Raw genomic sequence first — 27,554 nt, forward strand, 5'->3', positions numbered from 1 at the left:
AGCACCTATAATAGGATCTGGTACATAATAAACATACGATAATTGTTTGTTGTAGTCATTGTCACTCTCCTCCTCTTCATCATCATCATCATCAATATTTCCATCTACTTTCCTCCCCTGGGACTTGAACCAGGAAAGAGAGAAAGCAGGCCTGGTTCAATGTCTCCCACCCGCATAAATCAGAAGGGGCTCTTCCTTTGAGAACATAAGCATTGGCCTCCAGTTCACAGCTAATTCCGTTTCTACTCAGCTTTGAAGATAGGTATAGAAATGTATCAACTAAGCCTTCTTAACTTGGGTAATAAAAATTAAACAAAAGAAGTTTTTTTAAGGGTAAAGAAAAGTACCCATCTACATCTCTAAATTGATTCTTTTTACAAAACCATTTAAACTATTTCTCCTAGTTAATGATTATTCAGTCAAGGGAATAGATAGATAAATAAACTGTGGGTCCTGTCTCCAAGGAGGCTTTTTTTTTCATTAAAATTTTTGTATTGAAGTATATCATTCATACATGACCATATATATAAAATGAGTGCATAGTAAAGGTTGTGAACTTACAAAACAAACATGCATAACATCATATGGGGTCCCATACATCACCCCACCACCACCACCTTGCCTTGTTGTGAGACATTTGTTACAAATTATGAAAGATTATCATCAAAACATTACTACTAACTGTAGTCCATATCTTACATTTGGTGTATTTTTCCCAAGGAGGCTCTATAAACACTAAAATATGATACTTTCATCCCTTTCATCTGGGTCTCTCTTTCTCTCTGTGATGGGCTTAGAATTTTTGTGAACTAAATAGGGCCAGGGCTGAAATCCTCTCTGGATTCACTGGCCCTTCTACTCCCTTCCTGCAGACTGCCTCCATTCCCCCATGGTTCCCAGGCTTCCATTGCTAGTCCTATTCTCTCAGAGCCCCGTCAGCTGCTTCCTACTGAGTGATATGAAAAGGGAGAAAGAAGTAGAGACAAGAGGTAGTTGGGAAAGGAGGGTAGACTTCAACTGGTAAACATGAGTAGGACAGGATAATAACACCTCATATTTGTAGAAAACTAGAGTTGAGAAAATGCTTTCGTAGACACAATTTCATCCTGCCTATGAGGTTGCCACGATTATTCTCATTTTATACATAAAGACATTACGACGCAAGGAGTTTAAGTGATTTGATCAAGGTCCCACAGCCAGTAGGTGGCAATGCCTGGACTTGAACATGGATCTATTAGATTCCACAATTCTCCAGCTGCCTCCCAAAATAATCAGAGAGAACAAGAATGGCGAATAAGAAGGAGAGAATCCATTTGCCTCCAGTTCACTGGACTTATAGAAGCTCATGGAAGACAGAGAACTTTGTCTTGGGCATCTTTCTATTTCCCAATGTCTTGAGCGTAATAGGGCACTCACAAGTACCTGTTGAGCTCGTGAATGAATGAATAAGGAACAAACAACAAGGACAGAGGAATACATAGAAAGCAGGGTGTTATTTATTTCCCAGCCTCCTAGGAACCCACCGACTCTCTGTCTCGTTCCCATAAATCCTACCCAACCATGCAGCTTTGCGTATATAATTGATGAAGATTTTGAGATACTCCCTTCAGAAGATATTGGAGCTTCTGTCTGTACAATTTTAAAAGAAATGGTCACAAAAACTTTTGTATGGTTTTGAAGCAGTAAAGACCAAAAGAGCTGTTCCAGTATGGCTTGCATTTGGCCTTGTTTTTCTCAAGCAACTCTGCTCAAGAAAGTCACTTCTGTGACTGAGAGGTTAGCTTAAGTTTCTCAGACTGCCTAAATTTCTAACTCTCCCTCATCACAGAGAGCTGGACCTAAGATTACTAGTTTTCTTTATTTTACCAAATAGAAGTGATTCACCAGCTTTAGTTCTAATATGAAATCTACTTTTTTATTGACTTCTAGCCTAAAATTGGAGATCTGTCCATGTGCTAAAATAGGGTATTTTATTTATTTACAACTGATGACAGATGGTAACTCTTTTCTGCCACCACCTTCAGAAGGAACTACCCACAAGGATCACTAACCAGATTTTCAGAATATTGGAGCTACTATATGCTTAAAAGCTTTAACTTGGAAATCAGACAAATATAGGATAGTGTGTTCCTGATTTCTTTGTAACTCCTGTTTTTCACCTTTGACAAGGAGAAAGGCTATGTCCCAGCTCCGTGTTTACCCATTAATTCAACAAGTATTTATTGAATGCTGTTTCATTTTTTTCTGTTGCTGAATTAACAAATTACCCCAAAACATACTGGCTTTAAAAATAGTCATTTTATTTGCTCATAATACTTTAGTCTGGTCTGGGCTCAGCTGGGAGTTTCTTCTGCTGGTCCTGCCAGTGGTCACTCTGTTTCACCTGGCAGATCAGTTTGGGGCTGGACTCAGCCTGGATGCTGGAATACCTGGGTCTCTCTCTCTCTCTCAAGGAAGACTCAGGGCTTCTATCTCTCCAGGTGGCCTCTTCACAGGTAGCCTGACTTCTTGCATGGTGGCTCAGGGCTCCTAAAAGCGCAAACATTGAAACTGTAGGGTCTTCTTAAGATTCTGGCTTCTTAAGAAACTGGCACAACGTGACTTCTGCCACATTCTCTTGGTTAGAGAGAATCACAAGGTTAGACCAGACTCCACGGAAGGGGACACAAAGGCATGCACACTGGGAGGAGTGGTTCATTGGGGGCTGCCAATGCAACAAACAACCTTGAGCATATCACACGTGCCTATTGCTTTGCCAGGCACATTGGTGAACATATCGTTTCTGCCTCCATGGAGCCAGCATCCTAGGGCAGTGGTTCTCAAAAGCTTTCTTGATCTACTTACAATTTGATGCGCTTTCATGACCACACCTGAATATAATTAATGTTTTCCCCTTTAAAAGAATGGGTCTCAAATTTTGCATGCAGTAGAATGTCATGGGGAACTTTTGAAAGCCTGGGAAGGGGAGCAGATGTGGCTCAAGCACTTCCCATGGATGAGGTCCTCGGTTCAATCCCTGGCCCCAGTCCCCTACCCCACCCCCTGCCCTGAAAGTCTGGGAGACCAGGTCACACCCCAGATCAAATAAACAGAAACTCAAGGGCAAAGCTTCTTAATCCTTTTTGTTCCACAGACTCCTTTGCCAGTAGGTGAAAACCACAGACCCCTTCTCAGAATGTAGCAGCAGAAAGTTTTATGACATTCAAATTCGGCATGTCTTTAAAGTTTAGGATTATTCAAAATTATGTTTTACAACTTTCCAGTAATTTCAATACTTGATAACCTAACATGGTTCAACATCTGTTCAGATGATCATTTTCAGCAAATATTTAGAAATTTGGGTTTTGCCATAGCATCATAAAACCATCTCCACCATCCTTACCAACCTTTTGCAGGCAGTTATCCACTGTATTCAGGACATGCTACATCAAAGTAAAAATCATACCAAGTCCATGAGTGCATTATTTAATAAATATATCACACCTGCACCAACACATCCCCACAAAAACGAATTTTCAATTCAAGCTCACGGACCCCTGAAATCTGTGGACCCCTGGTGAAGAACCCTTGCTCTAGGGGTATGACCCAGGCATTAAGTATTTTTAAAAACTCTGGCCAAGTTTGAGAATTGGTGCTTTAAAATCCCCTTATCAACAGTACACATTTGTCAGTTAAAAAAAAAAGTCTTTGCCATGATAATCTCCGAAATTTTCCTTTGAACACTGGAAAACCCTGGAGATATTTTAATCTACACTCTTACCATCTCCACTCTCAACCCTCACTTACATCTGCATTTATGCCTCAATTACATAATAACCTTTAGGGAGGTCAGATTTTGCCACATTTACCATTAAAAAAATTAACCAAGAAAATGAGTAACTTTTGGTGACGAAGGGGTTAAGAAGGTAACCAGCCCAGTGCATGCTGGGAACTGTAGTACTAGCCGGGCCGAGCCAGGGAGAGCAATGGGCCCCCTCAGCACTCCCAGTACTGCACATTCTACACTGCTCTTTGGAGAGGCAGTGCCCAGTAGTGGTTGACACATGGCCATCAGACCTCCTGGGGTAGATCCCAGCACCACTTCTCGCTAGCTGCAGGACGCTGGGCAAGCTACTTAATATCCTGGATCCCAGTTTCATTTTCTGTACATCTACCCCATGGGATTGTTATAAGGATTAAATGTGTTAATATTCATAAAGTGCTTAGAACAGCATCTGGCAAATAATAAGCATTCTGTAAGTGTCAGCTTTTATATTGCCTCCTCAAATCCCCTCATGGCCAAAGCTCTAACCTCTTGAACCGTTAAGAGTTGAAAATCCCAAATCCATACCAGAGTTTAACTGTTCTTTGAGAAATTACCCACGTCGATTTGTATAAATTGTCCTCTAGTCATTTCTCTTTAAAATCATGAGGCTGGGTTTGGGGTGCTGGGCTGGGGCAAAAGGAAAGCGCTATTGGCTAACAAGTCTTACCATACCTTCCACTGTGAACACCCCTGAGTTTTGCGTGCCCAGCACCCATCCTCTCTGCTTCCAGGAGCAGCACCAAAGTCTCCTTTGGGGGACACCCTTTCTCCATCAAGTGAACTCTTTGTGGAACTGCCGGTGAAGGTGCTCTGCCTTCCCATGGCAAATGGGTAGATGTCTGAACCAAGCTCAGCCGGTCAGACTCTACTCTGGGGAGGAACATGGGTATAAATCTGGTTGGAGCAGAGTCGCTTGCAGACATTATGCATTAGCTCCTGATACCCAGATCCCCAAGCTCCCATGGGTCCCTCAGTTTCTAGGCCTGTTTGGTCAGTGCTGCCTTAGATTCTTCGAGTCACTCTGTCACCATGGTAACAAGATCTTTTTATGCTTAGGTTGGCAGAGTCTATGTCGTCACTTGCTACCAAAAAGTCCTAAGTAACACATTACTACTAAGTAATCTTTAAGATCTGGTCCTTTGCTCACTGCCACCCACCACCCACGCTCGTGCACACACACACGCATATATACCCATTACTTCTGATAGGGCTATCAGTAATTAATTGCCTTTTTTGCAACATGACCTCCACAAGCATTATCACTGATCTTAATATCAACTCTGCAAAACAGCTATCAGTGTAGAAAATGAGGCACAGAGAAGCTAAGCCATCTTTCCAAGGTCATGCAGCTATCTAAATAACAGAACTGATACCACAACAGGTCTGTGTAATCGCTGCCCTCAGTCAGTTGGTAAAGTTTATTAGAATGGAGATCAACATTTCTCTGCCACTTCTCAGACTGCCAGGGGTGGGTAAGGATCTTTGGCAACCTCTAATAAGGTATTTTCTTTTTATTTTTTCTCCTCTTTTTTTTTTTGTTCACAAACCAATTGTAAGAAATGCATCCCTGCACACACACACACATACATACATATACAAGAAAAGGAAACAAAGGCTTCTTAAGGCAGTATTTACCCTTTGAGGGATGATGCATGCACATATTTTGCATTCTAAATTATTTTGTTAAAAATTTTGCTCTGCCCACTAAGGTATCTGACTCGAAGTTTCAACAACCCTGCTCTAATGAGAAAGCTTAAAATGGCACTAGTTTGCAGGTCTGCGTGTTTGTAAAAGGAGGCAGGACCAGGTTTGATCTTTTAAGCCTTCTAATAACAATTTGTTTACTTGCACAATGTGTGTTTCCTAGGCCACACCAGCCTGCGGGGAAAACTGGGATGGTAATCAAAGCACAGGCTGTTCCTCTCTCCCTCTGCTTACATCAGCTCTTCCAGAATCATCAGTCCCCAACAAAGACCCCCTTCCAGTTTCTCTGAGGATGCACAGGGAGAGTTGCATGTGTGCTCCCAAACATCCCGTTTGGGGATCCCATTTTGGGGGTGTTTCCTTCCCTTCTGCTCCTGCTCCCTGCTGGGATGGGCTCCAGTTCCTCTGAGGTCTGCGGGGCAGTCACTGGTGCTGGGCCACTAGGGCTGAGCTGCCCCTGGTGAAGATTCCAGTGTTGTTGCCGGTGCCTGGGCCACGGGCCTGGATGGGGACGCTGTCACCTCACATCTCTTCAGCAGCCCCTGGTGCCACCACCCCGTGTGCTTCCCCATAGCACCCCACGCGATGGTGACCAAAGGGGAGAGACCCCTCCCTTTGTTCCTGGAGTCCCACAGCAGATTTTAACGAAGATGTTCTTCCTCTTACTCCCCTCTAACCTGCACACAGTCAAGGGCAGTGAGGGGGAGAATCTCCATCCTATATTCACTGCTATGTCTTTCTCTTCAGTTGTAGTCCTTGTCCTGGGACCCAGTTTCTGTGATCTTACTCTCACCCTAACAGTGAATTCTTTCTCTCCCAGGAGCATCCTTGATTCCTTCATGTAAACAGAGTCATGGCAAGGCTAGTTTTTCATCATGCCCAAAAGTGCTGCTTCCTAGAATGAACATAGACTTAAGCTAAATTCATTTTTATTTGAGCTTTCCTCCCATGTACCAGAAGTTGCATGTTCAGAATTCAAGTCCTGTTGCAAGCCTGTTGGTGATGATGGTGACAACCAGTTATTAAATCTTTCCCATGCATCAGGCCCATACTAAGCACGGTAGATACATTATCTGATTGAATTCTCAAGACAACCCTATGTGATATATACTATTATTAGCTCCATTTTACAGAAGAGAAAACCGTGCCTTAGCAAGGTTAAATAGCTAGCCCCAGCTCACACGGCCGGCAAAGTGCAGAGCCAGTCCTGGGCCCTTCCGGGGCTCCTCTACAGCTCTGCCAGGGCATCAAGTCGGCCTTAGCCAGCCTCTCAGCTTCCCTGGGCCTCCTTCCAGCTCTGCTTTCATCAGTTCTAGTCCTTTCTCTCCAAGGCCCCCACCATAACCAAAAGGTGAGTTGCCAAACCTTGGCTAAAGCCTCCAAGTTGGTGGAAATCCCTAAGTTTCCCCTCTCCCTTCCTACATCCTCCTTTCCCTCCCTAGAGCTTCCCAGAGGAGTAGGAGAGGGCAGGTCAGCAGTCCGCCCCCGCCCCGGGACCCTCAAGACCCCAGTCTCAGCAACCCACCCTCCTTTCCCCAGCCCTTCCTCAGATTTAGCTCTGGAGCCAGGAAGCATATCTCCTTCTCCCCCCAAAAAGTCCTTTAAAATTCTGCCTGATATTAGTGGGTGTTTTAAATTGAATAATGAATGCAAGCCTGGGACTTAAATGCCATAGAAAAAGAAAAAGTTACTGTCTTTTTCAGAATGCCCATTGTAATCTGTCCTTAAATTCCCCCCACCCCGGTTCTTTCTTCACTTGGACTGACAAACTGAATTACCAGAGAAATACAGCTGTGAAGCGACCAGTATGGAACATGGTTTCTATCCCTCATTCATTTGCTCTCCCAGCTTTACTAAGTTAGCAATGAAAGACTGCTCACCCTGTCTTGACTGTGTCTGCAGAACACAAAGCCAAGGGCTGATCAAGCATCTTGATAATATGATGCATTTGGAAGGGAAACGTAGGAGCTGAATTATCCTGGTTGTTTGCACCAATCATTTTAACAGAGGACCTGCCCAAGTACCATTTTGTGGTGAGCACGCAGGGTGGCACTTCTGCCACTAACCAGCCATCCAACCCCCCGGCAACTTGGCTTCCCCATCTGTACCATGTGGGATTGGATCTGCGATCTCTGAGGTCCCTGAAAGTTTTCAAGGTCTTTAATGACCCTGCTGTTTTCTTCTGTAGTTACAGATTGCATCCTTTAGGAGTCAGATAATTTAGGCGGTGGCTATTTGCATAAAAATAATCTCAAGGAATTTTCACCACTTGACTCTTTTATGGAGCAAGTTTTCACTATGCATTTGAAATGGGATTCAATTTACAGAAATGTGATTTACAGTCAACGTTGAAGGGCTACTTCTACTGTTTGAAGTGAGGCTGGCAGTAGGTCATGATTTCTAAAAACAGTATCCTATCCTCCCAGCCCCTCTCCATAGAGTCCTAGACAGGCAGGCAGAGGAAAGAAGAGGTGTGATATGGGGACATTTTGGGGACTTGGAGTTGTCCTGAATGAGAGTGCAGGGACAAATGCAGGACATTATATATCCTGCCATAACCTACTGAATGTACGGGGGGAGAGTGTAAATTACAATGTAAACTATAATCCATGCCGTGTAGCAGTGCTCCAAAATGTATTCACCAAATGCAATGAATGTGCCACACTGATGAAAGAGGTTGTTGATGTGGGAGGAGTGTGGGGAGGTGTGGTAGGAAGTAGGGTATATGAGAACCTCTTACATTTTTTAATGTAACATTTTGTGTGATCTATGTATTTTTTTTAAAAAAAGACAATAACAAATTTTTTAAAAAACACAAAAAGGCGAAGCATTGGTAGAATCCATTTTAAAATTATTACTTCTCATCTGAGTTGTATGTGGGTTTTTTTCCTGCCTGTAAGAAAAGCAACATATTTGCAAACCCTCAAAAATTATTTTATGTAATAACCCACTGCTCCTTTTCAAGCACAAACTAGATTATATCACTTCTCTACCTAAACCTCTGCAGAGACATCCCATGGATCTCAAGAGCAAGACCAGGACTTATGTCTAGGTTGTTTCACCTTAAAATTCTGCAATAAGGCTGTTACAGTTTTTCTAATAATATTTTCTTACCAAAACAAAAACAAAACAAACAAAAAAACAGACCTTGGCATCTGTTGCTCTCTGCCTAGAATGCTCTCCTCCACCAACTCCTTCTGACCTTGGAACTCAAGGCAGTCATTACTTTTTCAGGAAAAGTGGCCCCTGACTTCCTTGACTAGGTCAAATGCCTTTATTATTATTACTCTGAGTTGCAATTGGACATTTATTTGGATGAGCATTTGGTTACCAGGAAAAGACCGCACTCTATGTTGCTGCTCACGTGGGCTACTGGGTGCCTACTTCACGCAAGACACTGTTCCAGCTTGGAGTTCCCAGCAGGGCTCCTTCTTCATGGGGCTTAGTCTTCTGGGGTAGACAGACAGTAACCAAAGACAAGGATGGACATGGCTCTCACTGCCCTTCCCTCACAGAGTAAACGTGGGTCACACTAGGAGAGGGAAAGGATAGCACGTCAGTGTGTCAAGCACCCATGCAGGATGAGTTTATGTCTGAATCATGCATTTGCTCGATGCTTTTTTTTTTTTTTTTTTAAACACTTTGAGTCCAAGAAGCTGAAGGAGAAAGGACTGTGGGCTGACATTTATGGACTGACATCCCCTGGCCAGATATGTCAGCTTGGAGGATGGTGCCTTCGGCTTGCTAAGAGGAAAAGAGGTCCATTTTCCTCATCTGGGCCACCCTAAGGGTCTCCCCACCCTTTTGGACTATACCACCCCCCCACCCCCACAATGCCAGGGCCTCTTGTTTCTCTTTTTCAAATGAATTTCCTTTTCCAGGGGAGCATCTACTTCCCCATCAAGTATGATATTAACATAGCCAGCCATTTTCACTTAATTCATAACAATTGGTCATGTCTGTACTATCATCCCCATTTCACAGACAGGAACTAGATCCAGAGATATCATCAGCTAGTTCATGGCACAACTGGGACTTAAATTCAGGTCTCTAGGTTCTTAGTCCAGGGTTTTCCCCATCAGGTCACAGCCTCCTGGGTGCCAGGTCTTTTCACTGCCCATGGAAGCCGAAGTTGGCTGCCTCCTGCTGGCAGGGAGTTCCTTCCAGGCTGCTGATGCTAGGGCTAAGGCAGGGAGGTGCGGGTGTGGGGAATGAGGCAGGTGGCTTATACACAGATTCGATCAAATCTTCTCTTTCCCTCCCTCATCGTGGAAGGAGGGAATGAATTACAGATGGGAAAGGAGGCAGATTACGAAAATTAATAACTCATTCCAGTTGACAAGTGTCAGAAAGTACTTACATTCATTCCCTGATGGTCACATTCTCCATGTGTTCCTATTTGTCTTTCAACGATGGTATCACTCAGGTGGACTCAGCAAGAAACATCAAGGTTTTCATCGAATGCTGCTGCAGAAAGAGTTTCTGTTAACTTCATTTTTTCCAGCCAGTGCTGGCTCCAAAGCTAGTTTTTCTTACTAGATTGTTTGCTACATGAAAAGCAAATTCCCGGAGGTTTCTGAGAGCGCGGAGATCCAATACAAGAGGCCGGCTCCCACCCACCCACTAATAAGACATAATGCCATCCTATTTTTGGTAACAATTAAAGGGCCTCCCAGTGAAAGCAGAAAGCTGTTTATTTTCTGTTTCATCACTTCACTTTGCCTTCGAAGGCTGGTCTGTGCTCAGTGTTTGCGCGGTGATGCAAGTCTGCTCTCTCCTCCAGCAGTTGGATCCCTCCCATCTCACACAGCACCTCACAGGTCTCTTCCCGATCAGTGCATTGCTGAAGCCAGTAGCAGCTCACGAATCAGCTGCAGGTCCCTGTTTTGAAAAGCAGAGATACAGAGGCAGAGGAAAAGGGTGGACTCCTGTGTGACCTGGTCTTAGAGCAAGACAATCACCATCTGAATTCCAGAAGCCTTGTTCATGTTTCGGGATATTTTTTCGACCACATGGAATCAGAGAGAAGCCAAAGGATGGGAAATGCCTGCATCCCCCTGAAAAGAATTGCTTATTTCCTATGTCTCTTTTCTGCGCTTCTGCTGACTGAGGGGAAGAAACCAGCGAAGCCAAAATGCCCTGCCGTGTGTACTTGTACCAAAGATAATGCTTTATGTGAGAATGCCAGATCCATTCCACGCACCGTTCCTCCTGATGTTATCTCATTGTAAGGCCCGTAAGCATTTTGATATCTAATTTACGATTTAAAAATTCAAGCCTGTGTATTTGGGGCTTTGTCTGTATTGGTGGAAGGGCATGGAGAGAGAGGTTTCTCTTGCATGCTTAGCCATCTGACAGTGCCAACATTTTGCTGCATTTAAAATTTGGATTTTTATTAGCTGCTACTGAACATGCTTAGATCCCCCCCACCCCCAAACATTATTATGAGAAACCTGTAGCAGATTCATCTCTCTGACTTCATCTGGGAAGGAACAGTATCTATCGTACCTCATATAATAGTGTCAAATAGTGACTGTTATGCTAAACCGGATTAACATAAGGTTTGTTTTGTGTGTGTGTTTCTTTGTGTGTATGTTTGTTTTATGTTTTCTTTCAGATCCTTTGTGAGATCTGGTTTTACTGAAATCTCAGAAGGGAGTTTTTTATTCACACCATCGCTGCAGCTCTTGTGAGAAATATTTATATCGTGACTATTTATAATATAGCATATGTTTGAATAAGTCCTCTGGTAAATGATCTCAATATTAATTTTTCCAAGCGTGATTATGTCTTGAAAAGAAAAAGAATATCAGTAAGGGGAGAAATAGATGGGTTTGTTTGTGACTTGAAACCAAGAGTACAGGTTGATTCTCGCCATGGTAATTTTGCTAACCTGTAGTGCAGTCTACTTTAATGGCTATTTATGAAGTTGTTGGAATGTTGCTACAATGGTCCCAATTCCATTCCAATATTTTACTTTCATTTTTAACTTGGGCACTTTGGTTATTTTGTCCTGGAGGGTTTGAATTAGTCAATACTGAACCCGGCATAACATGTGTGCTCAAGATGCTGTCTCTCCCAGGGACCTGGGGCAGGCTCTATATGATTTACCATGAGGGAAACAAACATCTCGGTTCCTTCTAGGTAATTCCTTAAAATATTAATTCTCAAGAGACTGTTTTCTAATTTCAGCTAATTTATAACTAGTCCCGTTACAAGGAAGAAAAGATAATATTAACATAGGATAGTGCAAAGGATTAGTCTTTGCTATGTGCTTTGAATTGGCCACAAGGGAACCACATATAAAAACTATGCCCGAAAAGCTTCCAAAAAATAATATTTCACTAAGAAATCAGATCTCTCCACGGGCATAATGTATAATATGTATAATCTGTTCTGATGTGTAATGTTGGGCAGTTAGAGTTCCAGTTCTTAGAGCAGTACCACGTGGGGGTCAAGAGGCCTGCCGGTACGCAGGTGTCAGGCAAGGGACTTGGTTTGCAGCTACGTGGCTCCAGTGATTAGTTAGCCCCTTAATCCATCAACTGAGTTTTGGGTATTTTAACTGCATGATTCAAGACCCAAGTTTTTTGTTTGTTTTTTGCTTTTTCTTTGTTTTCTTGCCTTAATTGACCATTTTGACTGTTTGAGGTTATATTATATATGCAAACAGCATGGATTTGAAATGAGAGAATTATGCTTAAATTTCACCTACCACTCACTAGAAACTAGAAATGTAATCTTGTGCAAAGTACTAAACCTCTCTGAGCCTCAGTCTTCTCATCTGTAAAATGGAGGTGAAAATATATACTTCTAAGGGTTGTTATTAGAGTTTAAAAATATTTAAGCTGATATGAAACACTCGGCATATGGTATGACAAATGGCTACACAAATTTTTATACATGGTCAGATTAAAAAATTTTTACATAAAACTGAAAGGTTTAAAATTACTTAATTTATTGTTTCTGTCTCTAGGAAACCCCAAAACTGGTTTGGCTATTTCACTGAATTCACAAACCTGACCAGGTGTTATGTAACATTGTTGGCTAATGTCCATCCACTGGCAACTGTTTTTTGAGTGATTAACAATTGAGTAGAATATTCCCAAGGGGTTTGTTTATTTGATTGATGGCTAATGGTGTGATTAAGAGAATTTTTAGCACATTAAACAAGTTCATAATAGACCATTTAACACATATAGGGGTAGAGCCTCTAATGCTGGGATCCTTCCATAGGATAAGAATTTGCTGAGAAAGTGATAAATTGTGCCTCTTGGTTCATTTATCAAATAAATAAATGGCTCATTTATAAAGTACCCTTTTGATCTGCTAAGGCACCTCCTTCCCCCTAAAGACAGTTAAACAGATCAGTCCTTCGAATTCAAAGAGAAGTGTCAATCGACACTTCTTCTGACACTAGGTGGACGTTAGCTGTGACACAGAAAGCCTGGATTGATCAGCTTAACCAGCTACCCCATCTCCACTTTGTTTTTGTCGTGTAGACCCAGCCACAGCAACCACAGATGCTGGACAATGTTATAGAAATAGTTACCGACTGCTGCTGGGTAATGTGATTACACGTATTTAGAATCAGAGAGAGAAGCCAAGGGACTGGTTTTTAAATAGCCCACACCGAGTATGTGCCATGCCCCTGTGTCCCATGCTCCGAGTTCCTATGGAACATTCCAGCCCTTATTTCTAAAAGCAGTTCAGGTTTCAGAAATAACAAAAGGGCGAGTAATTCTTGCCCCGTACAGGCTCAGTTTAACTCACATTGGCCCACCTCAAAATGGTAGATTTATGCCAGGGCTGGGCTTATGCAGATTTATCCGGATCTCTGATTTCTAGGATTCTGTTTCCTAAGACTTTGCTCCCCATCCTTCCTGCCCAATGTCCTCTGCTTCTTCCCGTCCTCTGAAATGAGTCTAATAAACTCATTTTTACTGAGGAGGAAATAAACGATAAGGCTCCAAATAGGAACTGGGCTGTACTCCTAACGTGGTAGAGATGGATGTTTCACAAAGAGAAAGGCGTGTTCCGGGGAACAGGGCTGTCCAGTGCCCTGGAAACCCCACGTGGGCTGTCGGCACACCCTTGAAAGACGCAGGCCCAAAGGCCTCGGTTGGCCTTCGGCGACTTTTGCCGTCACACCAACGCAGCTTGGGGATCGCGGCGAAGGCTAATGACATTGGTGACCATGAATGGCTGCACTAACTGGTCATACCCTGTGAAGGGATAAACTTCAGAATCCATTCTGCTTGGTTGATGTACAAAGGCAGTTCGTTTTTTGCTCTGTTGTTGAAAATGGAAAAGAAATTCCCATTATCTTCCCGAACAATCTGATACTTTAATTAAGGCTGCAAATGCTATTTCAGATCTTCGGTGGAAGGACTAGTGGGATTGAACCTGGGACCTTGTGCATGGGAGGCAGGCACTCAACCTCTGAGCTACACCCGCTCCCGGGGAAGTACTTTTTGACGTGTCAGCCAGGGGTAGTGAGGAAGGCAGACATGATGCTTCCTTAAGTTACAAGCAGTGTTTGGGGAAAAGATTCTGGTAGGCAGTGGTTGGCAGTTTATGTTGGAGAACCAGAAAAACAAAAGCCCACACATTGTAGAGAGGAGAGAAAGAATAAAAGTAGCTAATAAAACTTCACCAGATTAGCTATACACAACATGTTTTTTAAAAATTCTCACTTACGATTTTAAACAAATATTTCTAAGCAAACACAATTTCTTTCGTGTTTTGAATAGGGCCAGTTTTTGAAACATAACCAATGAGAATGATTATTCATTCTGGTTTGATTTAGTGGATAGGGAGTGGTACTTTTAGTGACTGCAATTTAGAGAAATGTGTTTTCACATATTTCAGTCCTGTTCCTTCTCAACTATTCACGGCAAAGTAAAATTCAAATTTATGAGGATAAAATGTGACTGCCTTGCCATTCGTTTATAAAATATTTTAATGAACTAAACTCCTCCAACTTCCAAAAGAGTTTCATTTGCAGGGAGTGAGTTCCAGAGTTGATCTAGGAATCACACCCACCCCCTTAATCTATATAGAATTCCTTGTGACCAAAAAAATCTTCTCTTTATTCCAGTATGATTTTGTCTTGTTTGGAAAAACAGAATTAATCTTTCTGGAGAAAAAAATAACTTTTTTAAAATTTTTTATTAATCACCGCATAAGTACAGAGTTTATAATCAATCGAAACCTAAAAACCAATGGGAAAGCAAACAGCATAGACAGAACATGAGAAATAACAAGGCCATCTCTACTAAGGTCCTGTCATTTGGTCCTTCAAAATATTAGTGTGACATTGATGAAAAAATTTGTTTAAATGAAGTTCTGTTTAAATAAGAAGTCTAGCAAAAACACCAGATTTTATTTTGCCTCCATGCCTGTGGGATGGCAAGTCAATGCCACTCACCTTTTGGCTTAACAAAGAAAATAGACATACTGTCCACAAAACAAGGATGTCCTTTAAAATATTACCAGGCAGTTAATTCATAAGTTAAAATTCAGATCTATGGCTATTGGGCAAATTATGGACAAAACAGCCTAGATGATTGAAATGTATTCTTTTCATTCAGTTGTAGGAGCATCAGCTGGGTACAAACCAAAACACGCTCACCTATCACCAGCTCATAATTCTAAAAACTCTCTTAATTGATAGATCTGTCTTCGGTAGCTACTGAAGTTTGCTAAACTTTTTCTACACTTGTTATATAAGGAAGGATTGAAGCTTACCACTTGTATAATTTGGGGTGAGCTTAGTCAAGTCTCAGTGTCCCCATCTACAAAATTCCCAAATAACCAGGGTGTCTATTGCACAGGATTATATGAAGATTAAATGAAAAAAAGCATGTAAAGCACTTGACACAATTCCTGTTGTTACTCGATAGACATTAGCTTTTATCATAGTATCTGAAAATGTGAACGACCATAACAGCAGGTTATGTGTGTATAGGCGGGCTTCACCTACATTCCCAGCTTTAAGTTTCTGTGGTTCTAGGCATAGGCCTTCATCAGAGTCTGCTAAGTATTCCTTAAAATACTTCTTACAGAAAGAATGAGCTATTTACTCTTCAAAATAAAGTCATAATCCAATCAGTTCTTCCTCATGAAAAAAATAGCTGGCACCACATTTTGTAAAATATGTCAGATTTTATTTAGAATAATTAACATTCATAAGTATTCAGATGAGTGATCCTGTGATCACTATGAACAGATATGGAAAGAGGCCTTACTTAACTAGAAGTCAGGAGATGTGGATTTGAGATGCAGTTCTGTCACTATTGGGCTATGTGACCCTAGGCAAGTCAGAAAATATCCCTGGACCACAAGTTTTATATGCATAAAGTACCAGAGATAGGTTAAATTATGGTTCTCAAAGTGAAATGACAAAGAGAGTTGGACAGGTAAGGTAAATGAGGGAAGGAGTTGAGTATAAGACAATAGGGAGTGGTGGTGACTGGGGTAAAACCAGAGAATATTCCTTGGCTCTAGCTGATTGTTATTGATGGTAATGTAGTAATGTAGTACATGGGTATGGGGCCATGTTGTCCTAATTTTTAAGGGAAGGTAGATATCTGGAAACAGAGTTTTAAAATGGGATGAAGACCAAACAAAACACAGGTTGGGATTCTGAAACCTTCACATTCAATTCTATCTAAGTTCTCTTTTTTACTTAAAAATTCTATTCTAATTTACAGAGTTATTTTAATTAATACGGTATAGGAAATGTTCTTGTTAAAGAAATGGACATTTATTATTTTGAGTCTAATAAACTAGCAGTATTGGATTGTTAATTGAAAGAGCCTCATGGTATGGAATTAGCTTTTAAATAATTATTATGAAAATAATAATGTAAGTCCCAATCTCCCTGTGTAAACAGGTTCAAAGGGATCTTCACAGGTCTTACCCATGGCTGTTGATGATAAAACAGTGATGTAGTATCCCTCCCATTGGGGAGGGATTGGAAAAGAATTGCTGGTCCCATTTATATAGTAAGATGGCAGGTGTTTGCCTATGTAAAGGGTGATTATAAAGCAACAAACTGGGAGTGGGTATAGCTAAATAGTTTAAGCACCTGCTTTCCATGTATGAGGTCCTGGGTTCAATCCTTGGTATATACTTTAGAAAAAAAGCTTTAAAAAATAATCAGACTAGAATTTGTATGTGCAAATAACTTGTTTATTATGGTCTTGGTTATATTTACTAATTGGGAAAATTAACTGTACTGCTTTCTTTTTTTCATTCCTTTTTTTAATTGGAGAAATTGTAGGTTTACAGAAAAATCATGTATAAAGTTCAGAGTTCCCATATACCATCCCCGCAAATAACTCTTGACTTGCAGAGAATTCCTAGTGGGGGGCTGTGGATTCTTCTCAACTGTGTTTCCATGACTAAACATTTCTGGACCCCTCTTTGAGTATTGTCTTCACTGCCAGATTACAAGCCATGTGATAAAACCAGCTGTTTGGGGGATGTTTGCTATTTTTATATTGCCTGGATTGATACCAATATGCTTACACCTACCAGGCATATTGCTAAATGCTTTTAATAGGTCTCATTTGTTTTCATCATCGCAATAACTGTGCGAGGTGGGTATAATCACTCCATTTCACAGATGGAGCATGGAGTCCTGGGTCCTCTCCTCAATGTCACACCCCTAATAAGTGGTGGACCTCACTGTTAACCCCTTCTGTTTACTTTCTCCTGAATGTGAATTGTCAGGCTTGACTTTGCATAGTTTTGTTCCCCAAATCAAATCCCCTCTCAAAGGGTCAACCTTTGCCATTAAAGAGAGTATTCAGGGAAATGTGTCCTGGTTCCTGGAGACAATGATTGAATAGGAGTTTCAAAGGCCGGTTGAAAGAGTGGCAGCATTGCTGGCAAGAACATCTAGTTTCCCTAGGAGTCAATTCTTATTTGTATGTGTAAGCTCTGGTCTCCTTGCTGAAAAGGAAAAAGAAAAAGAAAAAAAGAAAGAAAGAAAGGAAGAGAAAAGTGCGAAAGAGAAAGGCCTTGTTTACTTTAATGTTACACTTTAGATAAATGATTCTAAACTTGTATGCTATGGAACGGTGGTCCTGTAGGAAAGGGTTCTGTGCTCATATGAATTTGAGAAACACTGCATGTTAATCCCCGCTTAGTTATTCATGATGCACCTTGACATAGAAAACCTCTGAAATTATTTAACGGTGCTTCTTAACTTTTCTTAATGGTCCATGGAATACTGGTTCTGTGAACATCCACTGGGGGAACTTTTGCCTTTGCTGTTCATTTTATTTGTTAGAGTACTTATTTTTACTTCATCTTGTTCTAGAGAGGCTTGATTGCAGTGCTCAGGAAGGTAGGAAGAATTACGTCTTGATGGATACATTAAACCATCCAGCCCCCATAGATGGAGCAACTGGAGACAACTTTGTTAGTGTGGATTCATTGAAGGTGATTATCTGAGAGTCAGGTCTCACCACTAGACTACCTACCTGGTCAAGCAGCTTTGAACATACCCCTTGTTTGGTGACACCATCAGAGAATGCTTCAGTTTTTGGAGGAAGTAGATTATCACTTGCAACCCATTCAAAAGGAAAAAAATTAAGCCCCTGAGTTTAAATTTACACTGTCACAGTTTTAATTTGGATTAGATTCCCTCATAGCTCTTTCCCAAGCACTATAATAGCATTACCCAGAAAATGTTCCATGGACTATTTTTTTTGTGAAGCTCAATGATAAAGGGTTCCATTAGCAGTAAGCGTGGGAAACTACACATTTAATTCTTTTGAAGAGTCTCATTTTACTTAAGGATAGAAAAGACTTGAGTAGTTAAAACACCCGATTAACTTCATTTACTCCCAAAATTTTATTGCCTTTTTTGAGTCTGTTACTCCTCTCAACCCTCTGAAGGTCTTGTATTCCGGAGAATATACTCTGGGAAATCCTGGTCAAAGCTGGTCTAGAGGCGGATCTGAGGTGACTAAAAAGAGGACAACTGCTTCACCCATGGCCATTAACCAGCCGTGGTGGAAGGTCAGGCCTGAGCAGAAAGACCATGTAAGAGTAAGATCTGCCACTTAGAAGCTTCAGGTGACTTTACCTCCTTCACTTCTGTTTTCTTTATCTTTAAAGTGGAGAAAATAGAAAAACCTATTCTATAGTATTATCATGAGGATTAAAATGAGTTAGTCATTGGAAAGATGCTGGTACAGAGTAACCTCTAGATAAAATTTAAGTCCCTTCTCCCTGGTATGCCAGGGCCAAGGAGACACAGGCTGAATTGATGAACAACACAGGAGGGGAGCTGTTGACTAGTTTTGCCTGCTGGGACACGAGAGGAATTGGTCTATAAAACCAAAGGGGAGGTCCCACGCTTACATCTTGGCTGGTGTGCATATTCCTAAGGGCCACACTGCAGATCCTGAAACCTATATCCTAACCCCATTCCTGCTGCAGACAAAAAATGTGACTTTGGTCACATCTTTTAACCTCTGCAGTTTCCTTGTCTATAAATGAGGGCATTGAACTACCTATCTCTCTGGAATACTTTCCCCCTTTGGATTTATGGAGAGCCACATTAAGGATATTCTCAATTAATTCAAATCAAAGAAGGGGTGGTGTACTTAAAGATCAGCTGGATTACATTGAATATGTTTTTCAAGGATGAGAGTCAAAAAGAACTGTCAAATCATGTGCTCGTGTGTGATGCTTCACATTTTAATGCTCTCGTGTCTTTAGAGCATATTTTTAAATATTCAAATGAAAATTATTCATGTGGAACATGTGCATTTAACTAAAGTGAATCATCAGTCTATTGTTAATTAGCATTCAACTGGCCCTTTTCTTTTGGATAAAGGAAAATATTATTAACAACCAGAGGATCTGAATCATTTAGGCAAAGCCAGCTCTTAAACAAGTTGGCAAAACCCTCCAGCTGTGCCTCCCAAATCTTCCAAGAGCTATAACCTGTGCAGAATGCTTTGCTCTGTTATGTACATATACACATGCATATCCAAACACACTGACACACAGACACCTAGGTGTGTGCACGCTCATATTTGTACATACCACCCATGACAGCCTAATACCCTTTTTGATGCCCAGGAAAGTTCACTTGGGCAGGTGACAACCTCACTGCACCTCAGTTTCCTTAGCAGTAAAATTAGGGCCCTTTGCTAAATCTAAAGTCTCTTCTACTTTGACACTTTATATCTGTGCTCTTTGCTTAGCTGTTCTTTGGCAGAAGCACAGGAAACATGCTCATATACATTATCTCCTATGATTCATTCATGAAGTCTTTTTGTCATTATAATTCCCATAAAAATAAATGATGCAACAGATTCACTTACTTAATAAGTCATGTATTTATAAAGCTTAAAAACCAGATTCTCAATTCTACATCCAATGAATGCAGTCTCCAAGTAACAGTCAGGTGCTCCCTCTTCTTTTCTCCATCCAGAGTAGTTACTGCCAAGGGAGTAATTGCATGGGAGTGCTCCCTAAATCACCTCCCCCCCAGAGCCAGGAGAACCTGCCGCTGGGCTGGAAGATAGGATGCAGGCCACTCATGGGCCAAGGACAATTCTGATGGAGGTCAAGAAGTGACAGGTGACTGCAGGGAGCAGTGAGTCAAGAAAACAATGCCATTAGAGCCAGGGGGCACTGACACACAGCCAGAAAAGTAGTCTGGTTTGAGACAAGGGGAGATTTTCTCAACAGGGGTTATCTGCTCATCTGCCCCCTCCCCAGTTCAGCCATCCTCACCAACCCCTGTCTTCCCATGCAGGGCCCATGCCTACTCTTCCATGAAGGAAGATTTCGGTGCTACAAGCATGGGTTCATACACCTTTAGAGCTGGAAGGGACCTCAAAATTATTTAGTTCAGCCTCTTCGTTTTACAACATAGTGATAGGCAATGTGCTCAAGGCCACATGGAGAATTTATAGCCAGGTGGGAATTAAGATTCAGACTTCCTGACTGCCCCTTCAGGGTGCTCCTTTCCTTGCACATTGGAAGAGGTAAAAAGTTGCGGCAGGAACCTGCTGCAGTGGCCCCTTAACCTTGGCACCAACAAAAATGCCTGCCCAGTCCTTTTGCTCTTCCAGATCCTTTTCTAGCGTAGCTAGAGCCTCATCCCTTGACTCTCTGGTCCTTCCTTCGCTTCTCGGTGGCTGACCTCAGGCTCTCTCTGAACTCTGAGTGCTGTGCTAACTTTGTTGCCCACTTATCTGCTCTTTTCAATTAAATTCTGCCATCTGTTGCTTTGAGTCCAACCAGGAGCCCCCTAACAATCTCATGGCCTTGGTGCTGATTTGTTGTTAATGAAGAGCTGTGACCCACTCTATGTGTAGTTGGATGTTTAGGCAGATGGAAGTAGGAACAGAGCTTGTTTGTGTTAGCAGACATTTTATAGACCACATTCTCTGATTCCAATGTAGTATTAATAATAAAATTATGAAAGTTTTTATAAAGTTATCATCAACAGAAACTTTTAAGAATACTATTCTAAATGCCTGTTAATAAAATATGCTACTGTAGATTCATTAGAAAATAATTTTAAGACTTTTACATATCAAAATTTACTGGATGCTTTACACAGAGTTAAAGTCTTATTTCTAAATACTTTCATTTTGAATTTGAGAGAATAAAAATACATGCGTTGAGCACTCAACTCAATAAATGAGGCAATAAACCCCCCCCCCCCCAAGGAAATCAGGAGAAAATAAATAATAAAGATAAAAAGATCAAATAATAAATTGGGAAACAGTGGTAAGGACCAAGATTTGGTTCTTAGAGAAATCCAATAAAATAATAGAAATGAAAGGAAGTGACGCTCACAAGCTGGAGAAAACTTTGGGTAAATAGGAAAGAATTGGGACGAATACTTGGCCCAATGGATAGGGCATCTGCCTACCACATGGGAGGTCCGTGGTTCAAACCCTGGGCCTCCTTGACCCATGTGGAGTTGGCCCATGCACAGTGCTGATAAGTGCAAGGATTGCCCTGCCACACAGGGGTGTCCCCCGCGTAGGGGAGCCCCACGTGAAGGAGTGTGCCCCGTAAGGAGAACCGCCCAGCATGAAAGAAAGTGCAGCCTGCCCAAGAATGGCGCCGCACACACAGAGAGCTGACACAGCATGATGATGTAACAAAAAGAAACACAGATTCCTGGTCACAGAAGAACACACAGCAAATGGACACAGAGAGCAGACAACTGGCGGGGGGGAAGGGGAGAAATAAATAAAAAATAAATCTTTAAAAAAAATAGGAAAGAATTAAGGTAGGGTCTCACCTCACAGCAAACATAAAAGTAAGTTCTAAATGGATTAAAGAGTTAAATTAGAAAAAGAGATGGAAGAGAGGGAGGGAGGAAGGAAGGAAGAAAGGAAGAAAGTGGGGAGAGAGGAAGGGACCTGTAAAGACATTTATTACTCAATCAAATTTCTTAAATCCACATTAACCAAACAGCATTAGTCTGTGTGTTTGCTGGGATGTAGACATTACGTCATTATGCAGATTTAGGCCCAATACTGAGAAACTTCCAGTGTACGAAAGGACACTGGACCAGGGGACTTCGGCCTCCTGACTTTGAACAAAGTCTTTAGCAGCCTCTGGGCCTCAGTTTCCTCCTCTGTTAAACAAAGGTAAACCTGCTCTACCACTTTCACAGAGTTGTTCCAAAAACCAGAATCTACGAAATGTGAGGTATTATGGAGGCAATGACCATCATTTAAAGAAAAAGCTGTTACCTGCCTGAAATTGATAGTGGATGTACATAGTCGTCCTAAATCTTTCCTCTTTGCAAGGGAATATACACTCCCTTGATTTCAGAGGGAAACAAATCCTCCCCACCCCTCCTCACCTCCCACCGGCCCTTTTCTTACAGAATTCAGGGGGCTGATGGTAAGAGACCTAAGTGCACAACCCTAGGTGGGGAAGGCCAGGTAGGTCAAGGCACATGCCTGTGTCCATCCCTACCAAAAGTCCAGGGGAAATTGCCTGGCTTTTCCCTTCCCTAAGAAAAGAAGAAGTGACAGAGACCCTAAATGTTCCCACAGGATCAGTAGCCAAGGGCAAATTCTATACAACCCCTGCACAAACCCACGGATGGCTACCTAGCAAGTCTGTGGCATCCTGATTTCTGATCTGTGTCTCATTCAGACTGTACACTGGTCTCCCCAAACCCCACCATGATGCCGCAGCATGGTGAGAATTATATTAACACAGATTCTTGCTGCATGTGGTTAGAGGGATAGGACAATCCACAGCACTTCTATGTACCAAGCAACTGCTCCAGTCAGACTTGCTGCACAGAACAAGGCCCTCTCCGTCCCCACAGGTAAAGGGTGTGTCTTAGTTTGCCAAGGCTGGTATGACAAATACCCCACAACGGGCTGGCTTAACATGAATTTATTGTCTCACAGTTTTGAAGGTTAAACATCCAAAAGCAAGGCATCAGCAAGGCCATGCTTTCTGTGGGAGTCTGTAGCATTCTGGAGCTGGTTTGCCACAATCCTTGGGGCACCTTGGCTGCCTTTGCCACATGGTGATGTCTTTGGTCTCCTCCAGTGGCTTTCTCTGACTTCTGGCTCCTCCGTTTCTGGTTTCTACTTACTGCACCCAAATTTCCTCTTTTTATAAGACTTCCAGTCATGTAGATTAAGACCCACCCTGGGATTCAATTTAGCCACACCTTAACTAATAACAAGATCTTCAAAAGGTCTTCTTAACAAATGGATTCACACCCACAGGAAAGCGGAAAAGGATTAAGAACACACCTTTAGTGGGGTACAGGATTCAATCTCCAACAGGGCTAATTGTAACTGACCTGAGTTTAGCGTAGTGGTTCTCAGCCCTCACAGTAGAAAACAATCACATGAGGAGCTTTTAAATGTCCCAACGTCCAGGCCACATTCCAGGTATAAGGCTTACTCAGAATCCCAGGGGTAGGAAGCTAGCATTTTAAAGCTCCACAGGTGATTCCAGGTGTAACCAAGATTGAGAACCACCAGCTTAGGCTCTAGGGCAGCTCTAGGCCTCTCCCCCTGCTGCCCTCTCACAAACCTCGCTTTATGGCAGGGGTTCTTAACACGGAGTCCGTGAGCTTGAATTGAAATTCAAAAACACATTATTCTTGTGGGGACATGTTGGTGCAGGTGTGATAGATTTATTAAATAATACACAGTAGAGTGTGGACTTTGTAAGGGGTCCGTGGTTTTCACCTGACTGGCAAAGGGGTCTGTGGAACAAAAAAGGTTAAGAACTTCTGCTTTATGGACTCTCCTCCACTTTCTTCTTTCTCCTAAGAGTACACTTTTGTCTCCATGATCTAACTCAACTCTAAATCTCCAGTGCCGACTGGCCCCCCCTCTCAATCTACCAATTCCAAATCTCCAAGAGGAAACTCTTGGCCCAGCTCATCTTTTTGACCAGGTGCCTTAGACCATGAGATGTAACTAGCTAATGGATTGGCTATTCTGGGTGAGGAGCCGAGTCTTTCTTACCCGATTGATCTATGAAAAGGGAAGGAGAAATGTCATATAAAACACAGCTACCCAGATCTGCCCCAGGACTGTTGTGTGTGAAGATGGGGTGGGTTGGGGCACAATTTTCCTCAGCAAAGACTGTGGGGTACTGAAACATATCTGGTTCAATAACAAGTCATAATAGAAAAAGCAAACATATTTTGAGGAATCTATTTTTTAAACTATGGACTAGAATTTCACCCTCTTTATATAAAATGGTCCAGGAGTCTTTTAAAATATATATTAGATAGTAAAATGGGTAGCTCCCTCAACTATATTTAGAATGTATGTACAATTTTATACATCACAAGATAGAATCTTTTTCCACAGAAAACTACAATTGAATTTAGAATTGGACTATGGCATGCATTATCTTAGTGAGGAGGATTTTTTTTCTTTTATAAGAAACTTTTATTAAAGCCTAATAAAAATACAATCAAGTGCACATGTCATAAATATACATCTTGGTGATATTTACAAAGCGAACACTCTTGTAACCAGTGCCCAGGTCAAGAAACCAAAAACTATCATTACCCCAAAGGATCCTCTTGTGATCCCTTCCATTTATTACCTGCCTCCACAGGGAATCTCAATTCCTGCTTCTACTTACCAGCATAGTTAGTTTTACTGGATTTTGTACTTTGTATAAGAGGAATCATATAAGATGTACTCTGGTGTTCTGGATTTTTCCCTTGACATTATGCTTCTGAGATACATCCATAGTTTGGCATGAGATTGTAGTTTTATCTAGAGGCTTTACTCCTTGAAATCTAGTTCAACAAACATTATTCAGCCCAGACTATGGTCAGTGCTGGGGACACAAAAATAAATAAGGGCAAGTCTCTGCTGTAGGAACATTCAATATAGTAATCTAGTAATTATTAGAATTTAATGCAATGTGAATTCCTCTTTGTTCAACAAATACTTATTCAGCGCTTACCATGGGAAAGGCACATTATAGGTGCTGGGGATAAGTAATGAATAAGTAGACAAAAGTCTTAGTGGAAATCCTCTGGGTTTTTTTCTCTGTCATGTGTGGGCAGGTTCTGCCCACTAATATCCATTTCCTGCTCTGTTTTGCATCTGACTTAACATGAGGGGAACAGGTGATGGAAGCTATTTCTTCTGACAACTTGGAGAGTGTGATTACGAAATTGCTGTTAGAACCATGAGGCGGTTTGCATACCAGGGAGTCTGGGAGGTATTTTTCTGTACCCATTTCTGCCTTATTCCATTCTCTCTCTCTCCATCCCTGCCTCCACCTATACAAAGCGGAAGAAGAGATTTGAGCCTAAGCGAGCTTTTGGATGTTAGTTTACCTGGGGTGAGGCTGAACAATCTTGTTGTTTTCCAGAACCATGAAGTGAGAAGAGACTATTGTCAAATTTGTGATTGAAATCATAAGGTTTTGAATTTCCTTTAATAAATATGGTGTCCAAGTATGTATCCCCGTTCATTAGAATTGGTGTTTCAGAGCCTAGTTTATTGCCTGAGTATAAAGCCATGACACTAGAGGGAGAGAAAGCAGAGGAGAATTAATCCAACACTACCTAGGATTGATATCTTTGGAAGAAATACAAGAGACCATCTGGTTTTGTTTGCTTGGTTCATTTTTGTTTTCATTTTTATGAAAAATTTCAAGCATATAATAATAGAGATAGTAATAGTAAAATACACTCCTATGTATCCATTTTTTAGCTTCAAAAATTATCAACTCAAGCCCAATTCATCTCTAATCCCATGCTGCCTACCCCCAATTATTTTGAACCAATCCCAGATGTCAAAAATAATTTATTGTTCAATTTCAAAAACTGACAATCTAGTTTTAATCCGCTTAGTTATCAGGCTCAGAGAGATGACGCTACTAACCTAGTTAAGCTAGTTAGAGGCAGGTATTTTTAATCCCTTAGCTTTAAAATTAAAAGTCACAGGATTTACTAACAGGGAACATTGGACTTTACATAAGTGGAATCATACAGTATGTATGAGATGTGAATTATCGAATTAAGTCAAACATCTATTCTGCTCCAAGACCACTATCACATCTCAGACAATAGTTACAAGTGGAATACGATGTTCCCCCACAAGAACTTCCAAATATAGACTGTGCATCACTTAAACCCATTAAAATTTGTCATCAGTGCATTTAAAACCTTATTTTCAGCTTGTATCTGCACTTTACTAAAGAGTTCCATAAAATAATAATCTAAAAAATAATAATGGTTTATATTATATGGACTAAAAGTACCTCTTTTAAGCTTCTCATTCAGAAAACTGGCAGGTTCTCCTGAGAGTTCAACAGGAGCCCACTGGTTGATGTTCCTTTTTATCAGTAATATTGAAACCCAAATCTCCTAGGATTTTGAAAATGCATATCAATTTGTCCAAGTGCAAGTGTTTTTTCAACTGTTTAGCAATAAAATGGACTAAAAACTCTCCCTAAACGTCAATGTTTCCCATCTGAAGCTTGTTCTATTTTCAAAGAGGGAGGCTGGTGGGTGTTCATTGAGACCATGTCAATAGCCTGTCTGCCAGGAGATATCACAACTCAACCCACCATGGAGCTACAATTTTCTCAGTATTCTTGGCTTAGAACCCCCTAAACACCATGATTTTGCCTGGTCAGAATGCTCCAGAGGTTTCTCTAGCAAGCAGACAAGATTCCAAACGCGGCTTCATGGTAAAAGCATGCCAAACGTTGATTTGGCAGCTTCATCGGTCATGCCTGCCCTGTCTGTAACTCACAATGTCACCCAGGGCATGTGACAGCACCTCTGTGAGGGGTAGGGGTGCCGCCCCCCATGAGCATTGAACGAGAGTTGGGGGTGAGAGTGGGGGGAGTTGCAAAAATTACCTGGCTAGATAACACTGTAGAAGGCAGACATCCAGACATTTTTCTGTATACAACTAACACTCGTTTCTCTGAGAGATAAAAGCAACAGAGCTTGACAATCTGGCTGTTTCATCATTTTCATTGTATACTTTTTCTGGGCAGGTTATTCACATCGAACTCCTTTGATGTGATCAGTGATGATGCTTTTATTGGTCTTCCACATCTAGAGTATTTGTAAGTAAAAAAAAAAATTAATCATAATGACTCATGACAAGTTCTCTTAAATTCCTACAGCTCTCTGACAAAAATTATTACACCCTATTGCAGATTCATAGAAAATAACAACATCAAGTCAATTTCAAGACATACTTTCCGGGGACTAAAGTCTTTAATTCACCTGTAAGTATAAATGTTGCCATCACTTTTTAAGCTTGGTAATGAACAGTGTGGTTTGATAATCAGTGGGCAAAGCATCCACTTTCTGAATGTCCATGAAAATTTAAGAAACTCAAATGATTCTGCTCCATGCACATTTGCCATCTCTCCCTGTCATCAGTGTGTGCTTAGGAAATTATTATTACTGTTACTATTACTAGCCTAAACCAACCATAATTAGGAAAGTAATCTAATGCAGGGAAATTGGGTGATATAAATAATTTTTTGTCATCTACATCATTACTTCATG

At 41.4% G+C, this 27,554-nt stretch overlaps 1 protein-coding gene across 2 annotated transcripts in view; it reads left to right on the top strand.

The window, feature by feature from the left end:
• Nucleotides 1-9,748: 9,748 nt before the first annotated feature.
• Nucleotides 9,749-27,554, top strand: part of LGI1 (leucine rich glioma inactivated 1) — a 33,521-nt gene continuing 15,715 nt past the window's right edge. The window contains exons 1-4 of one of the 2 annotated variants that reach the window (XM_004450010.4): nucleotides 9,749-10,736; nucleotides 11,127-11,198; nucleotides 27,032-27,103; nucleotides 27,197-27,268. In XM_004450010.4, the coding sequence (XP_004450067.1) occupies nucleotides 10,522-10,736; nucleotides 11,127-11,198; nucleotides 27,032-27,103; nucleotides 27,197-27,268 (431 nt within the window). In that variant the 5' untranslated portion in view covers nucleotides 9,749-10,521. The remainder of the gene's footprint in view (nucleotides 10,737-11,126; nucleotides 11,199-27,031; nucleotides 27,104-27,196; nucleotides 27,269-27,554) is intronic. The other variant, XM_004450013.4, reaches the window with a different exon arrangement.

The sequence above is a fragment of the Dasypus novemcinctus genome, chromosome 6 (genome assembly GCF_030445035.2).
Source record: "Dasypus novemcinctus isolate mDasNov1 chromosome 6, mDasNov1.1.hap2, whole genome shotgun sequence".
Taxonomy (NCBI): Eukaryota; Metazoa; Chordata; class Mammalia; order Cingulata; family Dasypodidae; genus Dasypus; species Dasypus novemcinctus.